Source organism: Rhinolophus sinicus, linkage group LG06, assembly GCF_036562045.2.
Source record: "Rhinolophus sinicus isolate RSC01 linkage group LG06, ASM3656204v1, whole genome shotgun sequence".
Classification (NCBI taxonomy): domain Eukaryota; kingdom Metazoa; phylum Chordata; class Mammalia; order Chiroptera; family Rhinolophidae; genus Rhinolophus; species Rhinolophus sinicus.
In genome coordinates this window covers 122,639,540-122,653,063 of record NC_133756.1, presented here as the reverse complement: position 1 = coordinate 122,653,063, position 13,524 = coordinate 122,639,540, and the positions used below count along the sequence as shown (strand labels likewise).

General features: G+C 37.8%; 2 protein-coding genes across 2 annotated transcripts; one reads left to right on the top strand and one right to left on the bottom strand.

Annotated features, from left to right (window-relative positions):
* Positions 1 to 992: 992 nt before the first annotated feature.
* On the bottom strand, positions 993 to 1,936 carry OR56B4 (olfactory receptor family 56 subfamily B member 4). Its single transcript, XM_019755826.2, is given in 5 exon segments — positions 993 to 1,168; positions 1,171 to 1,287; positions 1,290 to 1,535; positions 1,538 to 1,751; positions 1,754 to 1,936. Coding segments are annotated over 5 exon segments (936 nt in total).
* Positions 1,937 to 10,190: 8,254 nt separating this feature from the next.
* Positions 10,191 to 10,946, top strand: LOC109460430 (olfactory receptor 52P1). Its single transcript, XM_019755825.2, has one exon. The coding sequence runs from the start codon at positions 10,191 to 10,193 to the stop codon at positions 10,944 to 10,946; it is 756 nt and encodes a 251-aa protein (XP_019611384.2).
* The last annotated feature ends 2,578 nt before the right edge of the window (positions 10,947 to 13,524 follow it).

The window sequence follows — 13,524 nt, the reverse complement described above, 5'->3', positions numbered from 1 at the left end:
AATGGATCAGTACTTTACTTCTTCTGGCTGGATAATATTTCATTGTATTGATATATCACATTTTGTTTATCCATTCATCAGTTGATGCACATTTGGATTGTTTTCATTTTTGGGCTATTATGACGTTGTTATGAATGTTCATGTACAAATTTTTGTGTGGACGTATGTTTTCAATTATATTGGGTATGTATCTAAGAGTAGAATTGCTGGATCATATGGTAACTCTTGTTCAATCACTTAAGAGGTTGCCAGACTGTTTTGTAAAACAGCTGCACCAGTTTACATTCCCACAAGCAGTGTATAAGCTCACGGTTTCTGACCTTGCTTTGGTCCCAGTGCTGCTTCTAAGAGGTTGTTCTTCAAGGTGAAATCATATGCAAACTTCCTGAGGTCATTCTTCAGACCATGGTCCAGGATATTTTCTTTGATACATAGGATTCAGTGGATCATGTTATGCCTGTCTCCTGACTGATTGTATCATGAATAAAGTATTTATTAAGCATCTATTGAGCACAGAGTTGTGTATTAGGCTCAGAGAAGTACAAAATGAACACAGATCAGGGTTCTTGTACACAAAAGTGTGCATTTTTGTTAGGTGTGCAAATGGTAAAAGTTCATTTAGATTTAATTTAATTTATTGTTTTTTTTGGAACTGCTTTTCTAGGGCATTTTCTAGGACCATATTCTTCTTTTCCTAGGAAGAAAAATTTCCCACACAATTAGATGAATTTTTCCACATGTACATCATATCTCAAAGCATGGTAGTGGTGTATCTCTGGGTGGTCAAGAACATTTCATTTTTCTACGCTTACTTATTTCTAGTAATAGGAAATCTCATTGTAACTTTGTTTCAGTTAGTGAGGCTGACAGTTTTCATGATGTTATTGGCCATTTTTTCCCTAGTGAGAGATAAAGGCAGATTACAATCCAGGTCTATTCAGAGCTAAAACCTCTTCCTTTCCTAACACCTTGATGGCCTTCTAAAGCTGTAGTTAATTAATAGACACATCTTCACCCAGCTGAAGCAACCTCTAGAAGCCCAGTCTGAACTCGTGCATCCTGAGAGCATAGACCATGGGGTTAAGAGCGGGGGAGCTGACATTGTGCAGCACATTAAGGAGCACAGGCATAAGGGGAATCTTTTTCTCTGCAAGGTATGTGACAGCAAAATGATACCTGTGTTGCAGAACAGAATGAGGATGAGGTGGGAGGAGCTACAGGTACTCAGAGCCTTGGTCATTGTTTCTGCTGAGTTCAGCCTCAGCAGTGTGAAGGATTAGAGCACTGGGAGAAAAACATCAGAGCCGTATCACTCCTAACCAGGATCCGTGCTAAGATCAGTTGGTAAAATTTGTTTACAGTGATGTCATTACAAGCCAAGCTGATAACCCCCAAGTTAGAGCACCAGCAGTGATCAATTTCATTCTTGAAGCAATAGTGGCACTGGATGATCAACAGGTCATTTCTGAGCACCATGAATCCTGTGACTTTGACCATAAAAGCTTCACTAACTATGGAGGGGTGTCGAAGGGGTGGCAGATGGCTATGTATCTGTTCACTGCCATGCAGAGGAAGATACCAGGCTCCATACACAAGAAGCAGTGGATGGCATAGATCTGAGCAAAACTCTCAGGGAGGCTGATGGCCTTGGAATCAAACCAGAAGATAGCCAGAATCTTGGGCATGATGGTGGTGGCCAGGCCAATGTCCATGACTGCCAATATGCCAAAGAAATGGTTACGTGGGCTCATGCAATTGTGGACTCATGTTGGATGGTGATCAAGATGAGGAGATTGGCACAAAGAGCTAAGAGGTAGAGCAGAGCCAGGAGCAGGGAGAGCCAGTGCTGCCACTCATGTATGCATGGGAGCCCCAAGAGGATGAACTGGGAAATCCGAAGACTGGAACTGTTGGTAATACTGGTGGAGATATCCATGGCACGGGTGTCTCATTCTCAGTGTCTTTCCATAAAACTGAAATAGGAAGGAGGTTGCATGTATAAATTCAGCTGAGGGTCCTGATTAGAGAGACACTCTCACCACCAACCTAATTTCTTTTATTCGTGAATGACCCTCAACATTTCTTTCTTTTTTTTTGCTCTTGGAAATATTCCACAGAGGAGCAATAAAGAAAGCCAAAATTAGCTCTAAATAGGTAGGTTAGAGCAGCGATTTGTCATTACCACTTGTATGTTTAATAAGCATGTCCAAATATGTTAACAATAATCTTCCTTCCAACAGATAACAAATGTTAATATTTGGTTTACTTCCACTTTTCTGTTTTCTGTTTAAGCAGTTTACATCATACAGAGGTAATTTTGTATCTTGCCTTTGTCTTTTAGCATTATGTTCTAAGACATAAAATAGGCTCTCAGTAAAAATATATTGCATGATTAAATACATGAACCACAGTTTTCCAGTATTATTAAAAACAGTATGTTATCGTATATAGTCTTGGCTATTGTCTTATATGCGGAATCTAAAGAAAAGAATAAGTGAATGAACTAATCAGAAACAGTTTTGGAAACATGGAGGGAAAAACAGAGGGTTGCTAGATGATAAATGTCTAAGTTTTGCTTTGTCTTGTGCACCTGAAACTAATTAATAAAAAAAAAAAAACAAAACAAAAAAAAACAAAAAAAAAAAAACAGTATGTTATCTTAATTCAAATGACTGCTTTATATTCCTATATTTGGCTATTTCATAAATTACTCACCAATATTTTACTTTTCAGATAATTTTCTTTGATTAAAATTTCAAAAATGATACAAAAGCAATACATACAAAGGGCATAGCCACCTTAAATTTTACTTTTAACAATATTTTGATATTATTTTACATGTCATACATGCACATGGTAAAAAAAAACCAAATTAAATAAAAAATATAAACAATGAAAAGTAAGACTCCTGTGCTTGGGCTTCCCAAATCCCTTCCTTTCACCATAGGTAGCCATTAATACCAATTTCTTGGGAATCCTTCCGAGATAGTTTTTGCATGGACAAGAATATAGGTATATATATTTCCCAGAAAAGGCAAAAATAAATGGTAGCATACTAATCATACCTTTTTTAATCCTTTGTTTCCTTTCCTTTTCTTTTCTAGCTTAGTTATCTTGGAGACTGTTCCTTATCACCATATAGATAGGTCTCATTGTTGTTAAGTTGCATGATTTTCTACCACATGGATGTCCAGTATTTTTATGAGCACTTTTGATGAATTCAATTTGCTTCCAGTATTTTGCTACTGTAACAAATAATTAAAAATGTAGATTGTTCATATATCTTTAAGCATATATGTAAGTTTTCCACAGAATAATTTCCAAAAAGTAAATTGTTGGGTGAAATGGGAAAAAAAATGATTTTGATTGACATTGCCAAATTGTCTTTTCAAGAAGTTTTTCTGGTCCTACATGACAACAATGCTCTTGTCATACACTGAAATGTTGCTTCATAGATACACTGTAGTACTTTACACACCCAGAATTAGTTATGAGTGTGTATTTCATCACATCCATGCCATAACTGGATATTTTGATTTAAAAATTTTTATTAATAAAATAAGTAAAAATTGATATTTAAATTCTGGTTCACCTTTCACTTCATTATTTAGTGAACTTTGGCTTTTTCAAAGGTTTCTCCCCTCATTTATATGTTTAGTCCATTTTCACTTTTAGCTTTATGTTTAACTTGTCTTGTAGTATTAAATGAAATGTTTTTCAAGTGCTTAGCATGGAGTCTGGAAGCACGACCTTATGAATTTGTATGAGTTTCATTATAGTTTAAAAATATATCCTCTATCTGCTGAATTTTCCAGAAATATTTCCTCATTCCTTTTCCATTAAATTTTATTTATCCTTTTTAAAAACAAATTAAACATGTTCATACATATAAACTTTTATGTATTCATTACAATCGTACTTTTAAAATTAGTTATTTCATGATTTTAAGCTTTAAATAATGTAAAATCACATATTTTAATAAGTATTTGCTGTATTTCATTTACAAAATTTATTTTAAGATTAATTTTGTAACTTATTTGAAATTGGACATGGAGTAAGAAAGTCTCTAAATTAATTTTACCCACAAATAGCTAACCCATTGTTCCAGCAATTCAGTAAATAAACCTTCCGCTCCTCATTAATTTGCAATGTGTTTTTTTTGTCAAATATTAAGTTCGAACATACATTCAAGGATAATTGCCTAACTGGACAGTCTTCTCTGTTTTTAGTGCCAGTACCAACTGAATTAGTATATTTAGTATATGGTAGAGAAGAGTCTTACTAATAATTTCAAATAATTTTTTTAAGTTAAAGAAAGACTGATGGAGTCTCCAAATGTCTATATTCTATTAATGATAAAACTAAAAGTGCAGTTTCATTCTTTTGCACGTGGCTATCAAATCTCCCAGCACCATTTATTGAAGAGGCTGTCTTTGCTCCATTGTATGTTTTTAGCTTCTTTGTCAAAAATTGTCTGTCCATATTTATGTGGTTTTATTTCTGGGTTCCCAATTCTATTCCATTGGCTATGTGTCTGTTTTTCTGCCAAACCATGCTGTTTTGATTATTGTAGCCCTGTAGTACAAGCCAAAGTCAGGAAGTATGATACCTCCATTATTGTTCTTTTTTCTTAAGATTGCTTTGGCTATTCGGGGTCTTTTGTGGTTCCAAACAAATCTGATGATTTTTTGTTCTATTTCTTTAAAATATGCCATTGGGATTTTGATGGGGATTGCATTGAATCTGTATATTGCTTTGGGTAACATGGCCATTTTAACTATGTTGATTCTTCCAATCCATGAGCACGGAATGTCTTTCCATTTCTTTGTGTCTTCTTCAATTTCTTTCAAAAAAGTCTTATAGTTTTCAGCATATAGGTCTTTCACATCCTTGGTTAAGTTTATTCCTAGGTATTTTATTCTTTTGGCTGCAATTGCAAAAGGAATTGTTTTTTGTATTTCTTTTTCTGAGATTTCATTGTTAGTATATAGGAAGGCAATGGACTTTTGTGCGTTGATTTTGTAGCCAGCAACTTTACTGTATTCATTGATTGTTTCTAATAGCTTTTTGGTGGAGTCTTTAGGGTTTTCTATATATAGCATCATGTCATCTGCAAAGAGTGATAATTTAACTTCTTCATTCCCAATTTGGATGCCTTTTATTTCTTTCTCTTGCCTGATTGCTCTGGCAAGGACTTCCAACACTATGTTGAAAAGCAGAGGTGATAGGGGACATCCCTGTCGTGTTCCTGAACGTAGAGCAAAGGGCTTCAGTTTTTCTCCATTAATTATGAGATTAGCAGAGGGCTTGTCATATATGGCCTTTATTATGTTAAGGTATTTTCCTTCTATACCCATTTTATTAAGTGTTTTAATCATAAATGGATGTTGTATCTTGTCAAATGCTTTTTCTGCATCAATTGATATAATCATATGATTTTTGTCCTTTATTTTGTTTATGTGATGTATCACATTGATGGATTTGTGTATGTTGAACCATCCTTGTGCCCCGGGGATGAACCCCACTTGGTCGTGATGAATAATCTTTTTAATGCATTGTTGTATTCGATTTGCTAGAATTTTATTTAGGATTTTTGCATCGGTATTCATCAGAGATATTGGTCTATAGTTTTCTTTTTTTGTGCTGTCCTTACCATGTTTTGGTATCAGGGTAATGTTGGCCTCATAAAATGAGTTAGGGAGTACTGTCTCTTCTTCAATTTTTTGGAAGAGTTTGAGCAGGATTGGTATTAGATCCTCTTTGAAGGTTTGGTAGAATTCACTAGTGAAGCCATCTGGTCCCGGACTTTTGCTTTTGGGAAGGTTTTGGATGACTGATTAGATTTTGTTACTGGTGATCGGTCTATTTAGATTGTCTAGTTCTTTGGGATTCACTGAACACTACTTAGAATGGCTATCATCAATACAAATAATAACAAGTGTTGGAGAGGCTGTGGGGGGAAAAGGAACCCTCATACAGTGTTGGTGGGAATGCAGATTGGTGTAGCTCCTATGGAAGGCAGTGTGAAGGTTCCTCAAACAATTAAGAATAGAATTACCATATGACCCAGCAATCCCTCTCCTGGGTATCTACCCCCAAAATCTGAAAACATTTATCCGTAAAGATATATGTACTCCGATGTTCATTGCAGCTTTATTTATAGTGGCCAAGACATGGAAACAACCAAAGTATCCTTCAATAGATGATTGGATAAAGAAGATGTGAGATATATATATATATATATATATATATATATATATTATTCCATTGTATATATGTAGACATATACAATGGAATTATACTCTTAGTATAATACTAATACTAAGAAAAGATGAACTAGTATCATTTGCAACAACATGGATTGATCCTGAGATTATCATGCTAAGCTAAATAAGTCAGATAGAAAAATTAGAAACCATATGATTTTAGTGATATGTGGTATATAAAACTGAAAACAAAGGGACAAACAAATAAAGAAACAAAAACTCATAGACACAGACAATAGTTTAGTGGTTACCACAGGGGAAGGGTAAACGAGGTCAAATATATGGTGATAGAAGGAGAACTGACTCTGGGTGGTAAACATACAATGTGATATATGGATGATGTATTACAGAATTGCACACCTGAAACCTATGGAACTTTACTAACCTTTGTCACCCCAATAAACTTTAATTAAAAAAAATAAAAACAAACCTGTCCCTATTCTTGCTTCTTAATAAAGTTAAAGATAACCTACCATTGTCCTTCTATCCTCTTTTCCCCCCATACCAATGAATTTTCCATGGAAGCAGAAAACACATATAAACCCTAGCCTGGGGGATGAAGGGGTCTCTTCCATTAGCAATTAGAGACCGCCACTCTATCTTTGGGGTGGCCTTTGTTTTCTTATGTACTCTGCTAAACAAACGTATTTTTACTTTAAATTCTGTATTGGCTCACATTTAAATTCTTTCCTATGTGAAGCCAAGAACCCTCTTTTCCTGTAACAAAACAAGGTGGTCCCTTTCCCCATAGCAGGAAGCCTCTCCTTGCTTCTGCTTGCAGGGCTTTGGCCCTCTCTTGACATGGCACCCTGGAGTATGCTGTTCAAAATATTCCCTGCTGGAGTTGTTCCCTGAGGCCCCAATAAGAGGAAAAGACCTTGTTAAACCTTTGTTTGAAGAGGAGGCAGAAGTACTAATTGGTATATCGATGGTGGGAGCTTTGCTTTGGATTCCTAAAAGCAATGCCTGAAAAGGTGCCCATTATATACCCTGTTCTTGGGACCTGACTGGTAGCTTAACTTCTCATCCCTCTGTAGGTGCAGCTCTTTGGTGAGTAATGGCTAAGGGTAGGCCCAAGGAAGAGAGATATATACAGGCTCCATCACAAATTAGCTTTCCCTCAAGCTTTCCAGATCTGGATAATCTGACAGGTGGTTTGGGATGGAAATGCATGGTCTTGATATCACTAGGGATAATTGGAAATACTGCCAATACTCTGTACATCATCAGAGGTCTATCTGGATCTTCCATGTTATGTGGACACAGGCGAGAGAGGGATTAGGTGTGTGCAAATTTCTTCCTCCAAAAGCAGGCAAATATTCTAATCCCAGCTCATCAGTCAGCTATTTGTAAATCTGCTCCTGTTTGAAGCCCACAGGGTGAGTCACATTAATGGAGGCACCTAAATCTGTGTACCTCCCTGATGGAGGTAGAGGAGCTGAGCATACTGGGGCAGACTTTTCCTTAAGGCACAATCTTATAATGAGGGACATTTGCTAGTCCTGAGGGGATAGTTGGGACATCAGATGCAATTATTTCTTACAGTGTTCTAAAGACACTGTTACATTCCACAAGGTGGGCTGAGGCTTAGGGTTGGTCAGCTTTGAAGATAGTTTGAAGCAGATGCTCAGGTGATGAGACCCACATTTCCTCATGCGCTCTACATCTCCACCCATTACCACACTCTGGAGGTGCTGAAGGGAACAAGGGGTGATTGGGAGGGAGGAAGGGAGCAGTGTCAGGGAGGATATAGTATTTTTTGACTGGGTTGCTCCAGATTACTCCTATACAACATCTGCCAATGGGATGAATCTATCATGTTTTGTTAAATCAAATGCATTGTCTTTGAATCTCTAAAGTTTCTATTGTTCTTAAACAGATCCCTCCTAATGCATCATTTATTTCTTAAAATTTAGTAAAAATAATAAAATTACTGTTTTTAGCATTTGACAAATAATTTTCACATTTATATATCATTGGCTTCTCACAATGTTCCTGGGAGGTAGGCTTTGATATACTCATTTCACATATGAGGAAATTAAGGCTTGAAAATGGTTAGATGCTTTGCTTAAAGTCACACAGCTGACATATGGCAGAAATAGTACCCTAAACCAGGATCTTGACTCCTGGTCCAGAGTTTGTTTCATGACACCAGAACTATTGGTCCACTCAATTCTCCCATCTTCCCAGCCCTCATATCTCTGCTGTCATCACATAGTCTTCTTAGCATCTGTGGTTGAAAGTACGGGAAATAATCACATGGTTTCTCTTGGGGAGAAAAACAAAAGGTTCTTGGCTATTTTAAGGCTGTGATGCTTCTTATTTCTTGAACAATGCTCCTGGACCAACTTCTGCTTCTTTCCCTCATGTTTAGAGACCTCTTCTTGCTGTCACTGAAACTGAGATCAATATGGCTGCAGCTTTTCTGCCTGGAATGTGAATCAATTATGTTATGATCCAAAGCCCTCTCAGACCCTAGCCAAGGTCTCTGTGTGTCCTTGTGTTTTTCTTTCATGTGAGAGGATTGTGGTACTGGAGGTATTGGGGGGTAATGGGGAGACATATAATCCCTAAATCACTCTTTAGCTTTTTGATTCCTCTATTGCCAACCCTTGGCCACAGACACTGGATGTTGTTTCTTGGTTCTGCAGCACTCACTGCTAACATGGAGACAGGATGAAAACTTCCTAGTTCAGGGATCAGTGAATATAAGTTCTTGTCTGATTCTGTCAGTAAATATATCTGGGACCCTGGGCCATTGACTTCTTTCTAGACCTCAGTTTTCTGGTTTGGGCATAGGACATGTTGGGCACAGGACATGTTGGGGATCTGAATAATTTTGTACACTTTGTGTGATTACATGAAAAATGGAACTATCCACCCTTTTTCTCTCTTGTTCTCAGTAATGTGGCTCTGACACAGAATTCTTTGGCTTTCACTTGGTTATTATTACCAAGAGCTTCTGTTTATTCCAGGTCACCACAGCTCTGAACTTTGTGTCTATCCCTGTACAACCGTACCTTGAAGGAGAGGGAGATACAGGAGATGGTGAAATCAGGTAGCCATTGAGATATTGGGGACAGAAACAAGATGTGTATTTGTGAAATGACTGGGGAATAAGCCAAAGAAGAACCTGATCACTTAGATTCATCAGGGACTATGTGTTCTTAACCTGTCAGTCAAATGAAATTTAGAGGAGTGGGATGTCTCCAAATTAAGGGATTTTTCAGATGTTAGGATTTTAGGCATTTTCAGATGAAGGCTAGTAGTATAAGACTATGGGACCATATGAGACCAGTGTTAATTAAATTTAGCACCAGCATTCAGAACTTGGGAATATGAGCAGGATGTGAAGGATTTTGATTTAACACCAGTTCCTGAACATTTACTTAAATCTGGTTATGTGAATTGCTCCAGGTCACAGATATATTAGGGTATTTAATTCTGGAAGCTGGAACCTAGTTTCTGAACTTCTTGTCCAATGCATTTCCCATTGGACCAAACTGACGTGACTCTTCTGTGTTTGAAGATCTTGCAGAAATATTGACTAAACTGAAAATTATTCTTCACTGTTTTTGGAAACTGTGGGGGCAAGAGTGATAGTGATGGTTGTTTTACTGAGAGACCATATATCTTGAGCTCCCAACCCCCATGTTATTGAATTTAACCCACTTTTTTTTTTTTTTCCCCCAGTGGCGTTTTGCTCTTCTAAATGAGATGCTCACCACAGTTCTCGCCAATAATTCTCATCTCTTCCCACATACTTTCTTCCTGGCTGGCATCCCAGGACTGACTGCTGCCCACATTTGGATCTCACTTCCCTTTTGCTTCATGTTCTTTCTGGCAGTGACTGGGAATAGTGTCATGCTTTTTCTCATCTGGACAGAACGCAGCCTTCACCAACCCATGTTTTTCTTTCTTGCCATGCTCTCCTTTGTCGACCTGATTCTCTCCCTCTCTACTCTGCCCAAGATGCTGGCCATTTTCTGGTTTGGTGCTACAGCCATCAGCTCCCACTCCTGTCTTTCCCAGATGTTCTTTATCCATGCATTCTCTGCCATGGAATCAGGAGTGCTGGTGGCCATGGCCCTGGACCGCTTTGTGGCCATCTGTAACCCACTGCGTTATGCAACTATTCTTACCCCGGTTGTCGTCACCAAGATTGGAGGCCTGGTGGTGCTGCGAGGTGTGGTATTAACCATCTCTTTTCCAAGCCTGGCCCATCGGCTGCCCTACTGTGGCTCCCACACGATTGCCTATACCTACTGTGAGCATATGGCAGTGGTGAAGCTGGCCTGTGGGGCCACCACAGTGGATAACCTCTATGCTTTTGCTGTGGCAATCTTTCTTGGTGTGGGAGATGTGGCCTTTATTGCCTACTCCTATGGGCAGATTGTGAGGACTATAATTCATTTTTCTTCACCTGAGACACGTGCTAAAGCAGGCAGCACATGTACAGCTCATGTCTGTGTCATCCTCTTCTTCTATGTACCAGGCTTTCTATCTGTGATCATGCAGCGTTTTGGCCCACCCACAGCCTCTGCTGCCAAGGTCATCCTTGCCAATCTCTACCTGCTCTTTCCCCCTGCACTGGATCCCATTGTGTATGGGATCAAGACCAAGCAGATCCGGGAGCAGCTGTTTAAAATAATAAACCCCAAGAGGATTGATCCCACCTGAGTACAGTTCTCATCAGCTAGACTTCACGGGCCAGGGTGACCATCCCCTGGGGGGTGGGAACCCCACAGCCCAGGTCATTTACCTGGAGGGGACAGTGAAGAGAAAGCAAATAAAGCTATCCTGGGTGTTTGGAAGTTGGTAAATCTCTCCTGAGGCCTATGGTGTTTAGATATTGGGATGGAAAACTGAGAAGGCTGGGGGTATCTCAACTGATCAATTAGCAAATAATTTTTTTGATACCTTTTTCTTCTAAAAGTTTATGACTAACTTGTGTTGACAAGATAAATGCATCATGTAATTAAGAAACAGTTAGGACTTTGACAGACCTGGATCAAGTGACTTAAGAGCTTAGGAAGAGATGACTTAGGTGCCTATTTCAAACATACGAAAACATGGGTCACTTCCCATCATCATGACACTGACGCATAACCAGTATGTGGGAGCAGATAGGCTCTCTCTATCAGAAAAAATTGGCATCACAGAAATGGGTTGCAAACTATCGAGATACTTTAGAGTTTTCAGTTTATGAGAGAAACTCTTTAAAAATTCATGTTCCATATTACTCCAGAATTGCAGATAAAGCTTGATTTCTTTATTCCATGTTCTTTTCCAGCCTGTTTTTGAGATGGATGACTGTCTATGACTCTTGTAGTATTATGTAGTTTTATCCTCTGAGAGTAATAATAATTCTTTTATTTCTTCATTTTTTAGCCTACGTGTAGAGACTTGAGTTAGAGTTTATTGTATACAATAATTATTGTTCTAATTCTTGATTGTTTATTTTCTGTCTTCATTTCTAACTCCCTTGCACATTATCTTCTTATTCTTACCACTGGCACTCACTTTAATGTGTTTGTTGTATGTTCTTAAGTACTTACATATTCTTGCAATACATGTAGTGTTGATTGAGCATCATGTATTTCTAACATCACTTTTCTTAGTTATGTTTCTTTCTCACGTGTCCATGCTTCCTCCAGCCATGGGTAATCTGGGCTCTTCCTAATGGGAATACATATCCTTGTCCTTATCCTCACCATTCCTTCTCATTTTGAACTTCAGTTCAAATCTTACCTCCTCAAAGAAGATTTTAATAACTAGATGGGGTCACTTGTTTTCTGAACTCAGAGTTCTGTGTATATTTATTTCATTATCCATCATACTTTATAATTATATAATGATTGGTTGAATGATCTCTGTCTCCATTCTTGCTAAATGATGAGTTGTATTATATTTTTAGCATAGTAATTGGCACATGATAAGCTCTCAATATGTGTTTGTTCAATAAATAAAACTCATTATTTTAATGGACTGTGTCATTACTAATATATTTCCTCATCAATCACATTGACACGTGTGTTTTTGAATACATGATTACATAAACCTGCAAAGTGTAGCACAATATGTATTCAATAAATTTATATTGAAGAAATAAGTTGTCACAAAATTACCATTGCAATCATGATCACTATTAACACCATTGTCTTTATTGCCACCTTCATGAGTAACACAAACTTAACTAAGTCTTTTCAAATGTAATTTCAACTGCTGGTGTTTTAGACACTGTGCAGACAACACTAGAGGACATGATTACTCTTATAATGCAGACTCATTGCTGTGTGTAAGCACAGAATAAACAGAAAACTAGCATTTGTCTTCCTTTTTAAATTCATGTGCTCTCCTTTTCTTCATTATTTTCTTTCTCATCCTGATTATTTACCAGGCTCTGAGTGTGATTAAAAATAAAATTGAAAATACAGAAATTATGATAAAATGTGATAGTGCTGTATTAGAGATTGGTTCCAATTCATAGAGGACTAAATCTCTACGGGAGGTAATGGGCAGGAATGGGACATGGGTTTGGTCAGGTTGAACCAATACAATGAATAACCAGGGCTTAGAAGACAATGGACCTGGCTTGTTGGATAGGTAGGAGGAAGGTCAGGGCTAAACTTATTTCCCTAGGGGGAGACTGTCTCAATCTTTCCCTGAGCAGCTTCTGCTCTATGCCATACTCTAAAATCCCATTTCTCCTGTTAAATATTAATCTTCAATATTATTAACAAGAGGCTAGCTCTTCAAAGATAGGGCAAATAGTGGAGACCCTCCCCCAACTTTTGTCCATGCTCCATGGCTGCGAGTGGAAGAAAGATCTGCAGGACAGTGGGAACAGCCACAGCATTGGAAAGAAAGATCCCTCAGTGGGTGGAGGATGAGTGATGGTTATGGCCAATGGACTTAGAGGTCTCTAAGTGCTTTTGGCCAAACTAGTTTTGAATGGTCTTAGTTTGAATATATCTATTAGCATGAAATCTTGATAATATGAGCAGCTCCTGTTGTTCAACTCTTACTGCATGGTACCTTGAGCCCTGGAAAAGAAAACTTTGCACATAAACTCTCTCATTTAATGCCCGCAAAATGGATATGAAGCTGATGTTCTCATTATTTCCATTTTTTTTTTCAGATTAAAATGTTACACTTTCTACTAAGTGGGGACCATTCATTTTCTCACACCTCTTCTACCTCTGTTTTTTCTATCTTATGTATTTCATCCTCTACCACTCCCAGTTATGGATATATC

Excerpts from the sequence above, each read along its gene's own strand:
- LOC109460430 (XM_019755825.2), top strand. The coding sequence starts at position 10,191 with ATGCTCTCCTTTGTCGACCTGATTCTCTCCCTCTCTACTCTGCCCAAG.